The following is a 20,964-nucleotide window of genomic DNA, read 5'->3' on the forward strand; positions in this document are numbered from 1 at the left end:
GGCGTTATTGACTAATTATATATTAAGTAAACAACTCTCCTGCTTAGATACCACTACTTTGTGTCACGTCAAAATAAAACTCGAAATGGTCTGAAAACATGATGACGGCGTCCGTATTTAGTGAGCATTTAGCGTGATGAAATGAAATATATATCTTCGTGTCTGTGGCAGTGTTTACAGAGCTTTTATGACTTTGACCCGAAATAAGTTGACTATTAAAAAAGAACAGCTGAACAGTTCACAAATAAAAAATATTGGTAACATTTTTACAATAAGGTGTCATTTAATGAGTTAACTAACATGAACAAACAACTAACATTTATTACAGTATTTATTAGGCTAATCTTTGTTTACATTAGTTAATACAAATACAGTTGTTCATTGTTAGTTCATGTTAGTTCACAGTGTATAAACTAATGTTAACAAACACAACTTTTGATTTTAATAATGCATTAGTAAATGTTGAAATTAATATTAACTAAGATTAATAAATGCTGTAGAAGTAGGCTATTGTTTATTCTTAGTTTATGAAACCTTATTGTAAACTGTTTCCAGAATATTATTCAAATTGTTACTGCCTTTAGTTATTATTTTGGAATAAATATAAAAATGCATAAAAACACTATGAAATTTATAATTAGTATAAAAAAATATTAAATAAAATACTAAATAATATTAATAAAATACTAAATATAATTATATTTGTTCTCTTTTTTATGTAATATTTATATATATATTTATATATAAAACTGCCTCCTCATTTTAAAACACCACCGCACACCACTGGTATGTATGTATGTACACTCATAAAAATAAAGGTGCTTCAAAAGGTTCTTCAAGCGATGCCATAGAAGAACCATTTTTGGTTTCACAAAGAACCATTCAGTCAAAGGTTCTTTAAAGCATCATCTCTTTCTTACCTTTTTATAATCTGAAGAACCTTCTTTCGCCCCAAAGAACCTTTTGTGAAACAGAAAGGTTCTTCAGATGTTAAAGGTTCTTTATGGAACCAAGACAAAAAGGTTCTTCTATGGCATCGTGAAGCACCTTTATTTTTAAGAGTGTATGTACCAAGAACTCCTGAAAAACCACAACAAATACCTTAGCTGTGTCCCAAAGTGAAGTGCACGGACTCCGAAGTGCGCATTTGAAGTGTGATTGCGTCACAGCGCCACGACGTAAGCTGTCCCAATTCAGAATGCACCCTCCGAAGACCGCATTCCAAGGCCGATTGCGTCCCCGCTGTGCGACGAAGGCTGACGTATTTCGAAAGCGACTTCAAATGCACCCTCCATTTCCCAGGAAAATTAAGTGTACATCTGATGGACACTTCGCACCCTACCATATCCCAGAATCACTTGCGCGCAGATGACGATGGAATTTATATTAAAAGAACATGGAGGATGACAGTTCTGTGGGGAAATTCAAATTGAAATGTAAGTATTGTGTTTTCATTTACTCAAATACCTAGCGAAACAAGTGTTAAAAGAGTCATATGATGCGATTTAAAATTTTCCTTTCTCTTTGGAGTGTTACAAGCTCTTGGTGCGACACGACTAGAAATCAGTGGTTAAGTTGTATTTACAACACTGTACCAGAACAGTTCAACCCAAATATTCAGATGTGTGCAGCACATTTTATGGAGGACTGTTTCCTGATCCTGGGAGAGTAGACTACAAAGCCGGCTGTTCTGACTCACAGACTGTATATACGTTTTCATAATTAAAGAATTTGCCACTGATGATTCAAACGCTAGTTTTGGGCAGTGTAGAGTAGGGCTTGTTGTTTGTCATTTCTCCGATCACAAATGCAGACATGGTTTTATGTTTACGCGGCGTGATGCAACAGTATAAGTAAAAGTAAAAGACAGTATAAGTCATTATAATCTGTAATTATGTCCCCACTGGATGCAACAAATGCCTCGTTTATAATGGGTTTTAATGTTTTTGTCTCGTCGCTCCGGCTGGGACAGGGCATCACAGTTTGGTAAGGGTTGTAACATTTCCGTCACACGCTTGAGGTATTCGGCCAATCACAACGCACTGGATAGCTGGCCAATCAGAGCACACCTCACTTTTCAGACTGATGAGCTTTGTAAACATTGACACGTTTCAGAAAGGCGGGGCATAGAAGAGAAACAATAATGTACAGTATGTGGAAAATAATGTGTTTTTTGAACCCTAAACCGCATAAACACATTTCATTACACCAAATAATGTTATTTTTAGCAACATCATATGACCCCTTTAACAGAAAGGCTACTCATAGCCTCAATGTTCAGGTAGGTCTTACTAATATGCATATATTTTCATTATAATGTAACACTAACCCATGGCACTCACCTGCTGTATGTTAATTACAGATGACTTGTGACCATCAGTGTATGGTCACAAGTCTTGATGCCAGATGGCCTGGCTCTATGCATGACACCCAAATCTTCGAGAAGTCGTTATGCCAGCGCTTTCAAGTATGGCAAAGTGCAATCTCTAGACAACACTTTATTAGAATGGACTGTGACACTTTTTTCTTTTCTGTTCATTGACAGGGCTGTTTGATGGTCTGTTGGTAGGAGACAGAACTTATGCATGCCAGAGCTTTTTGATGACTCCCCACCCTGATATTGAGACAAAACCACAGCATGACTTTAACTTGGCCCTCAGTCAAACCAGGCTCAAGATAGACATGACTTTTGCCATTTTAAAGGCACAGTTTAACTGTCTTCGTGACCTAAAAGTTTCACCAGAGCGGGCATCTCAAATTATCCTCCACAACATAGCCATAAGGAAGGAGCGGGCGGCAAGTGAATATCACCTCCCCCTTGATGTTATTGACCCCTTCACTCAGGACTATCCAACTGGCAGAGCTGTCAGAGATGCCATCACAGCAGACTTAGCATTCAATAAAAGCAAAATGACCATCATATATACGTTTACACATATTCCTTAATTGCCTTTCATGTTGTTAGAGAGAAATGTTTCGTGTTAGGCTTTATTATTGCATTAATATTTATTGTTATTAAATTAGTAGCCATCTCTTCTCATGTTGATGTTGAAAATGCTAAGTGAAAAGTTAATGACTGAAAATTAGGTGTAGTATTGTACAGTATTCAAAACCTCCGTAAAATCACTCCACAGGTTGTGAATTCTTGTGAGTTCTTATAAATGTAAAATGACAATGTAAAAATCTTTCAACTTTTATTTAAAACAAATACAAATTATACGATCCATAACAATTTTGATTGACTGGAAAAGTTAATATATATATATATATTTTTTTATATTTTGAACTCTTAAAGCTTTATTTCCAGGTTTATATACATTTTTGAATGTCAGATTTTGGACCTCAATGTATAATAATTGTGTATTACATATAATTAATGTATTGGTCTTATTTCAAAAAGAGAAATCGTTCATTAAAAGCATTCTGATTCTTCTCCCAACTGGGCATATGTAATAAATTCAATTCAAAAAGACATACTCAGACTGTGACAGTTTATGCAAAATTTTATTTTGCATGTCAGACAGTGGAGACACATTTTCAGACCCATTTCCATCTCTTCATTAATGTACAAACCTTGGCTACAAAATTAAACCAGGATATTGACAGTGGCCTACCTCATTTACAGCTTACAATACTGGTAGAAAAAAAATAAAGTGCGTGAATGTATAATGTAAAACATCAGTAAAACAGTGTCAAAGTATAAAAGATCACGATCTACTTTACATTTTCCATTCAAAACACAATCTGAAAACACAGTGGAATGTAACACACGATTAAATAGCATCAAACATGTCACAGTTAATGTGGATTAAAAAGATTTTTCCAAGTGGAACGGAAGTCTAATATAGCAATGTTAGTGCATGGGTGTGTTTGAAGTCTGGATCACCCATAATTGAACGTAACTTTCTTTTTACCCTAAAAAACAGATTGCAAATGTACAGACATTTTCATCTTTTTCTCCACTAGAGCTCTTTTCTCACTGTATTAACCATTCCTTCAATATCTCTTTACCAAATGCCAAGCAGACTATTTATACTGTAATATTATTATACAGTTTAATTGTCTTGGTTCTGCCTGTTTAGACTATGTCTATACCAAACACAATAACCACCAAGATGTGAAGCAAACCAGAATCTCAAGCTTGTGCTTTAGATTTCCGTATAACTCCTCAAATGTACATTCAAAGGTATTAAGAAACAACGTTTCTTAATGCTCATACACACATGCTACATTTTATCTAAAAGCTTTTTTTTTTTTCATTATTACTCCACATTTAATATTTCCATACACATACCATTATTTAACACCAGGCACTTTACTAACATGAACACATTTGAATAACAGAATAGAAAACACAAACATACTACTTCCAAAAAGGACTAAGAAATAAAAAAATTACCAAAAATAGAATCTTAAAAAGGGAACAAATAAAAATAACAACAGATTTCTAAAATGTTTAGAAAGTTCTATAACACTAACAAGCTATCAGGTCTGAACGGCCTGGTGTTTAATCCTGTTATAATGAAAAACTGCAGAGTATGGGTTATGGTTTTCATAGACAAATTTTAAAATTGAAGTACCCCATTAAACACTTATGCATTGAACCTTTGCACAAAAACAGCAAAGTAATACAAACAGATATATAGAACAGTCCTCTCACCTTGAGTGAAGCATCATTACTCTTTGTCTTGGCAGTGGTAATAGCCCCAGTTCTAGTCATACAACACAAGGCTCATTGCCCTTCTCTCTCCTGTTCATCCATTTGGTCCACTCTAGCTTGGATTGTTGTTTCTGATCTTTAATTTATTAGCGCTCTTTCTCATATTAACACAAACTGTCATAACTTAAAGTTTAACATTAAAGAGTGAAGTAGATGTGCGAGTAGATTTGAGGGCATTGTCTTAAGCAAATATAGTTTGGCAATACACACACTGAGCATGTCCTATCTATTCTCTTGTACTCAGGGCTCAGTACGCTTTGTCTTCATGAAAGCTGCCCATTGAATGTACCAAGTGAACATAAAGAGTGTTAGACTGTTAATGCGTCAATTATGTAAATTAATTGGAAACATCATCAGCATTTTAAACCACAGAGTCTCTGATCTCAGAGCCCAGTCGTACCCGAGGCCGAGGGCAAATGTCACTGACTTCCACATGACTCTCTTTAAAGCCATTCTGTGGTGTTTGGGTGAGTGTCTGTGCTTCCTTGGAGTTGTGCTGCGTGCTTGTCTCCGATGGAGCAATTATGTAACCACAGTTTTCCTCCAATGTCTGGTAGCTTTTATGGTTGGATGGGGATGTTGGAAGCACACTTGTATTGAGGGGTAAACTCTCCCCAGGCCTGACTGTGCTCTTTTGGGCTTCTCCAGTTTGTTCTCCTCCTCTCAGTACCTCCTTCATCCGGCCCCTGTGTCTATATGCTACCGACAGCCCGAACGAAAGCACACAAACAGCTAACAGCACACACACTACTGCCAGTTCTGTGCCATACGTCTTTACGCGCAGTTGAGCGGAGTGTGCCGATTCGCTGGACAAGATGTCAGACGAAATGCTTTGGATTATAAGATGTGCATCCATCCAGCCCGTATTGGTTGTAGTCTCAGATAAAGGCTCTGCCTTTACACAGTAATTGGCCAAGAGTTGCCTAAAGCCATGTTCTTCTGACCAACACAAGAAGACCTCGTCACTGCCTGCCCGGCCGCTGACTACCAACCCACCATTCTGGCTTGGGAACAGGAAGTGGCCTACATCTGTCTTATATGACCATTTCGTTTGGGCATGGTTGGAGCGAAGATTGCAGGGCAGCAGCCGAAGAGTATTAGCTGGGATGATAATGAGCTCGCAAGCAGATTCTTGGGAACTTGGGAAAGAACGTGGCAACACTAGAAAGAGAGATGGGTGTTATGACACATTCAGATGGATGACAGATGCTTGTATATGTTGGGATTTGCAGGTTTACCTGAGCTCTCAGACACCACACTGAACATTGTGCAGTTACATTTTGAAGTGTCTGCCTTCTCAATATCCTGCTGCCATTGGCTGAAATATGCATAAAATGAAATATGGAAGGTATAGATTGGTATTTGTACTGAAAATGATTAATGCAACAGATGATTTGGATGGAAAAAGGGAAAGAAAGAAGACTTACTTTAGTGGTGGGATATGTTTGACGTCAGTACAGTGTGTGCCTGTCCAGGCACAGTATGGGTCTCTGGCCAAAACACACTCGCCACAGTTGTTATGGAAACCGCAGTTTGCTACTGGCAGCTGCACAATACCAGAGTGTGACGACACAAATAACAAACCCTGTTTGTTGAGAGAGAGGACTGAAAAGTAAGAGACTGAAACGAATGCTTTGTGGAGCACAAAGGCAAGAAAAATGTGTAAATGTTTGTTCAAATACACTACCATACAAAAAAATATATATATATTTTTTATTTTATTCCGAATTTAAATTTGAATAAAAATATTTCAAAAGTGACATTTTAAAATGTCACAAAAGATTTCTATTTCAAATGAATGCTGTTATTTTCAACTTTCTATTCATTGAAAAACTCAAATGTAACCCAACATCACAGTTTCCACAAAAAACGAAGCAGCACAACAGTGTTCAACAGTTACCTTGTATACACCCTTTCATAAGTATAAACAGTAACACTTTCTGTCAATTCATGTTCTTGAAATTGAAATGCTAAAACATATTAGTATATGTAGAAATTAACATTAACCAAAATTAATAAATGCTGTAAAAGTATTGTTTATTGTAAATAAATGATATTCAAGACATTAGCTAACGGTAACAAATTGAACCTTTTTGTAAAGCGTTACCACATAAACGCACATACCTTAGTTGAATCCATCTCTATGTTTTGTACAGGTTGTTGCTCTGGGAACAGTTGGATCTCCTCAATGATGTGCATCATACCGGCTACATTCACAGCCTTCTGCAAACGTCCATCAACTGTCAAATCACAGAGCATAACATCAACAGCTCTTTAGAAAATAAATTAAATCACAGAAACTCGAACACTCAAAAAACCCACATACCTGTGCCGATGAACATCACATCGTAAGCTCCGTGGAGGCCTTGCACATAGTGCACAGCAATTTGTGTGTAGCGCACAGAGTGTGTGAAGAGCACTGGCTGACTTTTGACAGGACTGTCCATCAGGAAGTGGTCTTTCACAAAGTTTAGTACCTTATCTGGCATATCAAGGGATGAGTCTATTCCCAGCTGCCTTGAAGCATTAGTAATACACTGTAGAAAGGGAAAAAGATTCACAGAAACTCAAAGATCCTGCATTATAGAACTGTTAAAGTGTATATTTGGAGTCTGTGTCATCTTACCATTCCAGGTCGTGGTTCAGGTACAGAGTGAGTGTGTGTGTACCACTGCTGTGTCTCTCGATTCACCTCTTTGTAACGGCCAGAAAACGCTTTTTCTACCTGATCCATGCTGAACGCACACACTGCTGAACTGCCTGCTAGACCTTTACTCCTACAAAACGTATAGCAACAAATTTGAAATAGTTTGAATAGACTGAAGTAGCAAAACATTTAATATTTGACTACTGTTTTATGAAATGAATGTTAAACGATTGACAATAATATCCAGTGATGCACACTACTTGACATTTTTCCTCAAATTTCACCATTTTGAATTGAAAATATGGTGTCATTTACGTGATTCATGTAATTCCTAACAGAATGTGACAAGACATGAAACGTTTTGTGTTTTTTCAAAATTGGGCATACAAAAAAAAAAAAAAAAAGTATGAATGTATGCATATTTTAAAATATTATTTGCAAATAATGAAAAAAAGAAAAAAATTGCAGATTGCAGATAAATTTTGTTTATGATCAAGTAATGAAAAACCATCCCCTCCACTCAAGCTTATCTTCCCTAGCTCCTCTGCACTTTTTTGCTCACCACTGAGACGTGAAGACTGCATAGAGGAGTGTGTTTTTCTTGCGTTGGGCTGGAAGCACATAAACATCTTGTATGATGTTGAAAGGAAAGCCATCTTCCGGTAGCAAACACAAGAGTTGAGCTTTCAGAAATGTGGTCCATTTCTTCTGCAGGACTCTCTCTCCACCTTGATCCTCCTGAGGCCATACACACAAACAAATGATGAACACTTTCAAACATATAGTCTCAATAATTTATAATACTCTGAAAGACCACTAGGGGGCATCAGAACTCCAGTCCTGGTTTCAGAGCAGCTGGACAAAAATAAAGAAAAAAAAATACCTGTTGTGGTACCATAGTACAGCATCAGATAGTGATAACATGATACTGAATGATTATTATATTCGTATACAATAGTATTTATACAATTCTCCAGGGCATCTCAAAGAATAATACCATAGTATATGTCTAAAACAATTATCATGGTACTCCCATGGGTTTTAGGGAGCATCAGGGAGTGGGTTTGTTAAAACGACAGACCATACTTCTACTTTTTTGTCCCCCCAGGCCTCGGACAGTTGGATTGAGTCCAGTACATAATGGGTGTTGAAACTTCCCTACCTTTTGGGCAAAAGGGAATGCCACAACCCTTTTTCTACATTTTCTATAGTCATGTAGCACCGATTTCTGAAGAAGAAAATAAATAAAAAATTCGCCTTTCTACTGAATAGACTGCCAAATTTGATAAAAAGCCCATGTTGTCAGTGGTGAATTAACCCTAAGTCAGTGTCTTTATAGCTACTGTCTCTGCCATAGGTCTGGACGATATGGCCAAAATTGATATCACGATATATTTCTTAATTTCGGTCGATACGATATAATTCCGATATCGATATGAACACTATTTATCTAAACTAAAATATTTTGTAATATTATAAATGCCTTTATCATCACTTTTGATCAATTTTAAGCATCCTTGCTAAATAAAAAAATATACATTTCTATAATTTCTTTCCCAAAAAAATAATAAAAATTATATTGAATGGAATAGTGTATAATGTTACAAAAGTTTTTTATTTCAGATAAATGCTGATCTTTGGATCTTTCTATTCATCAAAGAATCCTGAAAAAATTTACTCAACTGTTTTAAAAAAACTTTTGACTGGTAGTGTAGGCTGATTATTCTTATAGACTGAAACAAATGTGCTTCAGACAGAAAAAAGGGTATGAAAAGTGCTCCGAGTCGCAGCAGAAAACAAAAAAATTGAACAACAAAAACTGGAAACGGGCTTATTTAAAATGCAAACTCATTGTCTGGCAGCAGGAGGCGCTTTTAGAGTGATAGAACTAGCGCTTTCTCCAGTAATGGCTGTAATCACAGCAGCTCCGCTCATGAATGCTTCTTTATCAGATCAAATGAAAATGCCATCGAAACTATTCTGAAGACAGTCGGTTCCCTTCAGAGATACATTCATATAAAACACCCGCGCCGTGTTATGATTTTGAAACGTGCAGTGCTCATGTTTATTCAACGAAGTCAAACGCCACAAATAAATCAATGTATGGGAAACTGGTAATGTATATCGAAATATCGGTGTTTAATGGGTTTAAAAATCATTTCACCGTTATTGAAAAAAAATGATATCGCGATACATATTGATATTGAATTATTGTCCAGCCCTACTCTGCCATCGTTTGTAATTTTCAGTAGCATTCTCTTAAAAACAGAATGAAGCTAGACTTAAATATGAGTTTTCTAAAATGGTGCTATTTAATTTTTGGTTATTTCAAAATATTAATATTTGGTTAATTTTTGGTTTATTATAAAGTTATTTCAGAGCGAAACCAAGCCTCTACATTTTAATTGACTATCAAGACTTTATAATATAATGTGCACCAACGGATTTCACATTATAATAACACCGGGAAATATTTAGATTTTTATGTTGACATTTAGAGCTAAAGCAGAATGAGCTGAGGAATCTTTAGAATATACCTATATTCATAATGAAGTGAAGTGACGTGACATGTGGCCAAGTATGGTGACCCATACTCGGAATTAGTGCTCTGCATTTATCCCATCCAAAGTGCACACACACAGCAATGAACACACACACACCCGGAGCAGTGGGCAGCCATTTTTTTTTGCTGCGGCTCCCGGGGAGCAGTTGGGGGTTCAGTGCCTTGCTCAAGGGCACCTCAGTTGTGGTACTGAAGGTGGAAGAGAGTGCTGTACATTCACTCCCCCCACCTACAATCCCTGCCGGTATGAGACTAGAACCCGCAACCTTTGGGTTCTAACCATTAGGCCACGACTTTAGTGATATTGTATATATTGGCATTTGTTTATGTGTGTGTCAGTACATGTTCCTTCTCAGGTTTATGCTTACTTTATCAACACTGTGTGAACTGCTTAAACAATCCATCTTACCTTACACACACGTGCAATCCTGGACACTATGGTGTTATCAAAGAAGTCGAACTCCTTCCCCATCTCGCTGAAGAAAAAGTAGACCTGATCATCATTTCTCTCGCTGTCTGAACCTGTAATATAAGCAGAACCTACAAACGCTGGGTCTAATGGACCACAGCACACACACACACACACACACACACACACACACACACACAAACAAACAAATATAAACACTTTCATAAAACATATTCCAAAAAACTAATTTGTATCTGTTTATTTAACCTCAGTATCAGTCAATAATAATTTGTTTTCAACATGCGTGAGAAAGCAGGGTTCTTTAATCAGTGATGTTGGCATTTATTTTTAGATATTTATCTTCTAAGAAGTCCCTTGTGAGGAAGTGAGTGTTTGTATATATTTACCCTGGAGCCAGTTGAGAGAGTTCTCCATTTTGAGAGGGGTGCCAGACCCTAGACTCCTATATATGGTGGGTTCATTTCCCTGGAAGTTACTGACAGTAGCAGTGTACAGTTCCCCATCTGTAACACAACAAAACATACAAGTGCTTATTAACAGTAAATCACCATGTTCATCAAACTTAATGATGTTATGTATGAAGTTCAAACAAAATGATTGCATTGTTTTTGCATGAGTTTTTCTTACCCACTGTAATAGCTGTAGATCTATATTCTGGATTAAATGGACAGCGTCCACGTCCATCCTCCATAACGTGTTCCCCCTTTTCATCTCTTTCCAGAGAAAAACTTGAAATGTTCTACAAAATTTCCAGGAAAACATGGAGAAACAGTTAGAACAAATGACACTTAAATGTCTTAAGTCGTTGGGGTATATTTGTAGCAATAGCCAAAAAAACACAGTATGGGTCAAAATGATTGATTTTTCTTTTATGCCAAAAATCATTAGGATATTAAGTAAAGATCATGTTCCATGAAGATATTTTGTAAATTTCCTACCGTAAATATCAAAACGTAGTTTTTGATTAGTAATATGCATTGCTAAGAACTTCATTTGGACAACTTTAAAGGCGATTTTTATCAGTATTTAGATTTTTTTGCACCCTCAGATTCCAGATAATGTATAAATCTCAATTTCATAAAATTGACCCTTATGACTGGTTTTGTGGTCCAGGGTCACATATGATAAAATTGTTTTTATTTAAATATACAATGACTTGAATACATCTAATTAAATTATTATTAAATATATTGTCATTTTTTATTATTATTTAACTGCTTATTAAAATGTTATGATAAATGCGAAATAAAAGTCATGTCTTTTAACCAACAAATGGGGGGAAAAAACATGATAAATTGTATCAAACAGTATGTCTACAGACCTTCATGACTGTGTGTAAAGGTAAAAAGTCATAAAATATCAGATAATTAGTTTTACCTTTACTTCTATATTATTACTTTTTACTTGATTACTAGATTTTTTTCTATTATTTATCATGGATACACATAAATATCACTGAACATCATAAAGAGAAAAAAAAGTCTCACAATGTAAGCACAGCTGGGACTGAAGGCATATGTTCCACACACATACAGGTGTGTGCTGTTCAGACGCAGTAAAATCTTGATGTGGTTGAAACAATCAGTCTGAAACACATAAGCGACAGATTATAATATATTGTTTCACATTTATATTAGCAATCACCACAACACACATGTACCTGGGGGTCCTTTCCCTTAAAGATACACTCTTGCCTCTTCTTTTCTGGAGTGCTCCATGTGAGCTGCAAAAGATGCAAAACAAGGCTGAGTAACATCAAAATGAACTCCTACACACTACTACAAACATTCTTGTATACACGTACTGTTTTCTGTAGATACGTCACACTGATATTGTCCAGGCTGAGAGAGAATATGTTCTCCCTGGCTCCCACGTAGATTTTGTTTTCATCTGGGCTCAGCAGAAGGGCTGAATAGTTATACACAGCATCCACAGAGAACTCTCTCACTGATCGTCCTTCTGCATCTGAACACACACAGTCAAAAATATTACTTTAAACATGCAGCTTAAAATCACTACATCAAAATAACAAAAATGTACACAATCTAAAAAAAAGCAAATTTCACATTATATATGTACACACATATATATATATATATATATATATATATATAAATTCTTACAGTACATTCAAAATTCATCCTGCATTCCTCACATAGAATGCACCTTCAAAACTACAAAAACCTGGCACACAAACCAACCCTTTAAAATTACATTGGTTTGCATGTCCAGAAGGTTTTCCTGGCAAGGCACAGAGGTCACTAACGTCAGTGTTACTAACTCATATAAAACTTTACAAGCCATTTTGTTCTGATTACAACCATTACATTTGCATTTTCAACCTCAAATGATTAATGCGTATGGCTGTTATTCTGATACAGTACACCAGCCAGGGTTTGCAAATGATTCTAATAGCTCTTGTAAATGTTTACAATCAAGGATTAAACGCTCCTGTGTTTGGCTAAAATGAGCGAACGCAACATTTGGAACAGTCTCGAAATGGGTTTTTCGGGAACAAAAAAACATCATGGCAGTTCAAGTAGCCCTATAATTGAGCTAAATTATTTCAGATGAGTGGAAGTCTGAGGGAATCTGGGCCAGCAGAGCTTCTTTTACAGAATACATGGCTCATTACTGCTTTTGTGATCATAATAACACAATGTTTTTTCTTCATTTCTGGCACTACCATGAATAATACATTTCCACTAGATGGTAATTTGTCCACACACACACAAAAAATTATATATATATATATATATATATATATATATATATATATATATATATTAAGCAGCAAAACTAAATCAGCATATTAGAATGCTTTCTGACATTTTAAAATGTACATAAAAAAAGAAACTTTTGAATTTCCAATCAAATAAATGCAGTCCTGGTGAAAACATCATGGGATTAACACCGGATACCAACACTGAATCATGGTACCACAGTACCGTATCAATGGTCAAAAAGTCGGCAGGAGTTTACACGTGTGTTATTAACTGATGCAATGAGCCATCCTAACACCCAAGCCAAAATTTAAATAACCCCTGAACAAGCACCAGTGTGAATGAACTTAACCCCTGCTAGCTCTAGGTGGGACTATTATAGTAGTAAGTAAATTGTAAATAGAATTGGATAAGAAAGCATCTGTTGAATAATGAATAATTAATTCATGCACTCACTGTATGTGAAACTGATGCGTGCTGTGACATCATCTTCACTCGCCATGGTTGCTTGTAAAACTTCAGCCAAAATAATCCATATGGTCCAAAATAAGAGCCAGACAGAGTTTGTGGTTTCCATGGATACTTTCCATTGGACTTTATATCTGATTGCCATGGTTACTGCTTTGCAAATGAAGATGGTTATTTTCCAGGTGGTATTCAAATGTGATGTTTACACCCTGTCATTAATTATTTCAGGTATACTTCTTTCAGTTGTACTTAAAGTCACCGGGACCTTGCCATATTTCAATTATGTCCTCAAAGAGGTCAAAGGTGAACGGATATCAGATCCTTGTAGGCAAACAGACACTTATTTTAAAGAACACATTCCTCCTTTTATGGATTATCAATGTAGCAAACTCCAATTAGACTGTCTGGAATCTGCAGAGGGAGAAACAGAAGTACATTTAGTCACATGATCAGACAGAAGGATGCAAGGATGCAGCTTACCTGGGAAGGAATAATAAGAAAATTTTATTTGGCAACAACTATGAGTTACAGACACTCACAGCTGATACAACCCCCCCATTTATTACTTGTCTTTAAGTCTGAATTAAAGACAAGTAATAAAAATGACAGAAAATAAATAGATGTTTCTCAGTTCAAAAGAGACTGATCTCTACATCCACAGCACATGCTTCAGTGTTTTTCTGGGAAAGAGTTTGAATCTCATGTCCTCCTCTGCATGATATTATCCAAACAGAATTTTGTTTGGAGGGGAGAACCCCTCCCTTTTGGCCTGATCAGATTTTAAGGGTGGCATGTCCTGAAAACAGGAAGGCTGTGTAGTCTCTGTAGCCTCAAACACAACACACAAATACAATTACAAAATCCCATACTGATTACGCTCACATTCTCATTTTCTATTTATTTTTTACATTTGTATTATTAATTTATTTTGGTTTCCTTTTGGAGAAAATTAAATCAGTATTCAAATCCAATTCCAAATAGACTGCCAGTGAATAAACTGTCAGATAGTTCAGCTGTCAATTTTGTCTTTAGCAAACCATAAAATGCAAACAATTTAGACCATTAAGCATCCGTTACAAGTACAAGTTGTGCACAAACAGACATGCTGCCTGCAGATAGAACTGCCCTGTGCTCCTGCTTAGACTCGAGAGTTAGAACTGGACGTCCAGCACTTCTAAATGATTAAAGACTGAGGTAAAAAATAAAACAGGTTGCTTACACTTACGTGAACTACAGCTGCCAGATCACATGTACCATTACATACACATAAACAAAAATATGGCTCTATGTAAAGACTTCCCTTAACTTTTGCCAATTAACAACCCTCCATTAATGTTGAAATTAACCGATTTAGTGCATAATATCAAAAGATGATGATGTGAAAGGGCGATTAATAATATGAGCTCTCAACCTGAGGATTTGGTACTCAGGATTATAATTAATAAAAAATGTGATGTAACTCGCTTTAACCGAATTACACATTATGTTGGTGAACAAATCTAAACATGCTTTCATTCTTAGGAGACTCTTAATGAAGCAACATGGGTGAATGTCTTCTTATTGTCACCAGAAGACAAATGTGATGCATTACATCGTAAACTAGACCATCTAGAGAAGCCGTAGATACAGAGGCCAAACTTATCTTTTACTTCAAAAAGATCTCTGATATATGCAATAAAATTTACAAGCTGTCTAACAGATTTCTACTAACCCTTTTATTACTAACTGGAAGAAGGTAGTACAACATTGGTCTGGTTTCTTTTACTACGTCCATTTGCATGGTAAGTTCCTAGGGCAAAAAGTTCAGAAAAGGCATTATCAATAACTTCTACTGAAACTCTTGAAGGTCATCTACAAATACAAACAAGATATTGCACATGGGCACAAGCAGCAACAACCTGGTGCTCATGTTCTCAGACTGTTACTCAGCAAAGGATATTTTCCTCTCCTGATGTGTAAGATGGGGAGAACAGTCTTCCTCTGACAAAGTAATAAGCCAAATGGAGAGAGGTTATCATTAGTGGACTCCCATCTGACTCAAAACAGAAGAACTTTCACTATCTTTACTAAATAATATAAACATCAAATGGTTCTTTGATAGGACATACAAGGTATTCATTGTCTAGTCCTCATAGTCTTTGATCCGAAAGGTTGATTCAGTTCTAAACAGAGCAGAGTTTAAGTAAACAATAAAGGTCTGCTTTCATGTGCCCTCTTGTTTGCCCAACCACTGAGACGAACTACAGATTTTTTTTGCAACACTCAGTCTTTGATTAAAAATATTAGAAAGCTTCTCTTAGTTTTGATTATAACTCAAATGGTCTTTTGTAGAAAAAAAAGTTGATCACTATTCTCAAGAGTTAATCATTATCAAACCTCCCTTATACTACACTACTAAGTCACATTGTCTGACGCAAAATAAAGTTAAAAATCCAGTCGACACAATTAAGGAGGATGTTATCTTGTTTTCAGATTCCACTCATAATTAAAACGATTAATAATCAATCATTAACGTTAATGAATGCAATACTCCTGGATTCAAGTATCTTTGATTTTGAAACAAAGGAAACTCATTTTATAGAATGGGTTCTAAGGTATTCATTGTCTAGTCCTCATAGTCTTTGATCCGAAAGGTTGATTCAGTTCTAAACAGAGCAGAGTTTAAGTAAACAATAAAGGTCTGCTTTCATGTGCCCTCTTGTTTGCCCAACCACTGAGACGAACTACAGATTTTTTTTGCAACACTCAGTCTTTGATTAAAAATATTAGAAAGCTTCTCTTAGTTTTGATTATAACTCAAATGGTCTTTTGTAGAAAAAAAAGTTGATCACTATTCTCAAGAGTTAATCATTATCAAACCTCCCTTATACTACACTACTAAGTCACATTGTCTGACGCAAAATAAAGTTAAAAATCCAGTCGACACAATTAAGGAGGATGTTATCTTGTTTTCAGATTCCACTCATAATTAAAACGATTAATAATCAATCCTTAACGTTAATGAATGCAATACTCCTGGATTCAAGTATCTTTGATTTTGAAACAAAGGAAACTCATTTTATAGAATGGGTTCTAAAAAAAGTGGGACAAATACATTTCAATACAAGATCAAATGCTCTCTAAAAATCAAAACCCAATCAACTTGGGGTTTTTTTTTTTTCATTCTGTAGATGCTTTCGTTTGCCTGGCATCATCATAGTGGATGTGATCATGCTTCAGTATCAAACTGATAACTGCAATTGATTATTCATGAGGGTCTGTTTTAAGCACTCTTCCACCAACTGAATATGTTAGATAATGTAACTTTTTCAGGCATCTTAATTGTTTAGAACGGTTCTGGGGGCCTTTGATGATTTGCCCCACTTGATCTTGAATCAAAAGTTCAAAATAAACACAATTAGATTAAGATTAAAATGAATACAATTATAATACGATTCAATGCATTTACAGTTAAGAAGGTGGCAGCACCACAAAAATAAAAATAAACAGCTTTTATCATTGCTCTACTTTTGCATAGTTCATCCTACTTCTAACGTTTTTTCTCCATCACACATACTTGCAGATGTCGAGTTTTACTTTGCGGTGGCTGTGTGAGAGCACATAAACACAATCCAGCACCACCTTGTTTATTTGAGCCCATTTCCACCCACCCCCAACTCACTCACCCACCCACCCTCTACTACCACTACAAACACACGATATACAGTCTGGATCCTAGTACACCTTTATACCAAAGCTCTCATGCTAAATGAAAATGAATTATCGAGTTATATTAAAAAGTGATGTTTTGCAACAGGTGACTTTACGCACACAACATTCAACAGATAAACGTGGTCAGTCCAACATCTACAAACAATACTAAATCCTCCATCGCACCTCTTGGTCAACCCACTGGCCCCTTTAACTTATTGTTTATATACGCAACTTACCACTAAAGCGCTTAAAACTATTACATCTCTCTCCGAAGAGGCTGGCAGCTGATGGAAGTCGTGAATGAGCCTTTAGAATTGTATTCCAGCATGGTTTCTTTCAGTCCCGGTTAACTGCATAAAATTCAGCCGCTGATTTCTTCGCTCATTGCATGGATCTACCGCTGAGACACTCGACCCTCCCCAACCATTCACTGGAGCCACACCTCTAACACACTCACACATGAAACAAGAGGTACTCTATTTATCCTGTGCACTGGCAGAGAAACAGTATGTTTTATTCATAGTCACAATTGTAACCAATGGGAAACTACAGCCAGAATCGCTCAGTTGGTAAATAAGACCCCAAAGGGTTTTTTATATACTGTCAAGCGATTTTGGGGGACAAGAAAGATAATCCAAGAATAAATGCAGATTTATTTTTACTGTAATATAATGTAACTTTATTTAATGAGGCGCAAACGGGTCATGTGGCTGTTTACAAGAGTTATGTAAAACTGAGCAAATCAACTTTCATGTCTGTACTTTTATTTATAGAAAATGTATTCCTTTTTTATTTTTTTTTATTTTATTCCTAAATGTATAAAATACAAAAATGCACTTTTTATAATAGTTGAACTCAAACTCAAAAGTTGTGGCCACCACTGTAAATCCTTGTTGGTTTGTTTGTTGTTGTTGCTTTTATTTAAAAAGTGTTTAATAGTTTAAAAATAGTGCAGCCAAGTAGGCGATATCATGAGGTTTCTGGTTTTCTGGGACTCCCAAAGTTAGATACTCATTCAGATTGAGAAGAATAATTCACAGTGTAGCGCTCAAAGGAAATTACAGCGGATTAGAGGTGGATCAGCAGCAAGGGCCAGAGCTGAGCTCAGGCATCCATGAAATCTCTAGTAAAGTTATGGCAGACTGGCATCAAATGCAGTTTAATACTTCTAATGAGCAGTTGTGCTCTTAGTCAGGAGTTGGTTATCAAAAGGATATTATCCAACCTCTAGTCTTTTTCATCCTCTTTTTACTGGTAATGCCATTCTTTTGAATCATTCACTCTATTATTATGTCCTGATAGAGATTCAAAGTTAGAACGTTGCTTTGTTCACCTGGTATTCATTCACAAACTGCACCCTGTGTGTGCAGAAATAACAGAATCTATACCGTGAAGAACTTGTGTAAATACAAAAAAGTGTTTCATCTATGATGAGGAAGAACCAGAGAGAAAGGTTCTTATACTTGTCTCTTCTTATTTGTACAGACATAAGCTCAGTGTCTGTCCTTACCATCTCTTAGCTTGTCTCCTAGGTAACCAGTATTTGTTCGGTCTACTCCACAATTGAACAAATGAGAAATGAGAGCCCTGAGTCATGTGCACAATTCACTTTTTCACGGTGGACCATTCCAACTTTGTCTACAATTTTAGGTTTGCTATCTAAAGGTAAACTACTGGTCTTACTCAACATTTTTCTTATGCTTTTGTTACCTAAAGCTTGTGAGTCTTCTTTCACAATTATGTGCACCTAAATTCATAAATGTAATGCGCTTTCAAAATTACTCTGCTGCAGTTGGGAGCACTGTGTAATTCACATATACAGGTGCATACTGAAATAAATGAACTTTTCCACGACATTCTAATTTATTGAGATGCACCTGTATCTCTGAAACATTTGTTTCTTTGGAAGATATACAATTGCACAGCTAGATGGATGACTTCTGATAATCCATCAAATTTGGTTTGGTGTATGAAACATTGATAGAGCTGAGAGAGCAAATGCATTCAGCAGATACAGCGGACAACTAAAATAGTCTAGACATGCAACTTAAGCACTATTTTGGGTTACCGGAGATACTAAAGAGAAAGAGTGGCTTTCTCGAGATTTCTCTGGTACCCTTAATGGACTGGCTGAGGATGCTGAACCCAAATCTTATCCTCCCTTTCTTCTCACTTCTCATCATTAGTTCCACTCAGTATGCCCAGGCCTGATACTAATGAGGGTCTTGTCCTAAAACACTAGGCCAGCTCTGCATGATGGGAACTGGGCTAATACAGACCTGTCAACCTAGCGCTGAATGCCACTCCATTCACTTTGTACGCAGGGGGTGGAGTGTCGCTGAATGTGGGAGAGTACATGTACTCTATGTGTTGTGTGTGTGTGCATGTTCTTTTTATGATTCACTCCACACTGAATTACAGCCAGAAACTCTCAAGCTAATCTCTCCCACTGGATCTATACACACCCCGCTGTGGGTGTGGATACACACCCATAGAAGGAGAAAGGCTTCTTTCACACATTCAGATGTCAATAGCTGAAATAATGTTCTGGCTTTTTGCACAGTAACCACCTGTTTATGTATGTATGTGTTTGTGCATATGTATACAGATACATATAAATGAGATGTATATTATATTTCCTGCATTCGGGAGACATTTTAAGTCACAACTATTAGTCCTTCCAGGTGCATCCCGATGGGACGGGAACACTTCAGTCCTAATAAAATTTCCACAGGGTCAAACACACACTCAAGCACTCAGTCTTCCAGCTTGGAGTTCCCACTGGTCACAGATGTTGAGGGAACATGATGCAATGCAAAGAAACAGATCTCTATCTCAGTTCAGATCAGCACTAACCCTGAGCCATAACTTAATGGGAATCCAGCATGGAAAATAAAAACAATATAAATTATAACATATTAATTTTATGACAAATTATAATATGACATTTTATGAAACACTATACAAATAATCTTGAACTGAATATCAATATTTGATATATAAAAAACTATTTTATGAATACTTTACAATTGTTTGACACTATACAAATAGTTTACAGAAAAAAATCTTGATAAGTTAAATGTTTGATATACAGGTGAGAAAACTTTTCCTCAGTTATTTTGATTATGACCTTTTCGACAAGCACATGATCCACAGTCTTTAAAGGGGTCATATGATGTGATTTCAATTTTTCCTTTCTTTTTGGAGCGTTACAAGCTCTTGGTGCATAAAGAAGATCTGTAAAGTTGCAAAGACTAAAGTCTCAAATCCAAAGAGATATTCTTTATAAAAGTTAAGAGTCAACCACGCCTACCTAAAACGGCTCATTCTAACACGCCCCCACATATCTACGTCACGATGTAGGAAGATTTGCATAACGCTTCCTAAATGTTCACGCAAAAAAAGAAGGCGTAACTTTTATTCTCGCTGTAGAATTGTTGTTGCCGCCGCCGCCATGTCGTGAAGGCGCTGTGTGTTTCGTTGTGAAAGCAAAACTACTTTGTTTGGCCTTTCAAAAGAGGACAATATCTGCTTCGTCATGCCTGGAGCTGATCCGTGCTGGTCGCTGAGGAAATACATCAAATTTGTGCTGTGGATCGTCGGATCGGCTTTCACCGTGGACGAAGCGGAGTCCAGCCTGGGGTCGTCACATGTGGTTGCCGCAAGCCCACCGGATGCTCCTTGGTCGAATCTGCTCACTCTAGCCCGCCGTGTGTGACG

General features: G+C 36.5%; 1 protein-coding gene across 1 annotated transcript; it reads right to left on the reverse strand.

Moving 5' to 3' along the window:
• Window positions 1-4,452: 4,452 nt before the first annotated feature.
• LOC107593030 (semaphorin-4B-like) lies at window positions 4,453-17,681 on the reverse strand. Its single transcript, XM_016282611.1, has 15 exons — window positions 17,481-17,681; window positions 13,540-13,962; window positions 12,165-12,325; window positions 12,021-12,083; window positions 11,848-11,946; window positions 10,988-11,099; window positions 10,747-10,863; window positions 10,340-10,485; window positions 7,930-8,105; window positions 7,347-7,497; window positions 7,047-7,257; window positions 6,845-6,960; window positions 6,148-6,305; window positions 5,959-6,038; window positions 4,453-5,881 (listed from the first exon to the last, which is right to left on the reverse strand). The coding sequence occupies exons 2-15, from the start codon at window positions 13,694-13,696 to the stop codon at window positions 5,082-5,084; spliced, it is 2,547 nt and encodes an 848-aa protein (XP_016138097.1). The 5' UTR covers window positions 13,697-13,962; window positions 17,481-17,681; the 3' UTR covers window positions 4,453-5,081.
• Window positions 17,682-20,964: the final 3,283 nt, after the last annotated feature.

The sequence above is a fragment of the Sinocyclocheilus grahami genome, unplaced genomic scaffold (assembly GCF_001515645.1).
Source record: "Sinocyclocheilus grahami isolate Dianchi unplaced genomic scaffold, SAMN03320097.WGS_v1.1 scaffold10.1, whole genome shotgun sequence".
Taxonomy (NCBI): Eukaryota; Metazoa; Chordata; class Actinopteri; order Cypriniformes; family Cyprinidae; genus Sinocyclocheilus; species Sinocyclocheilus grahami.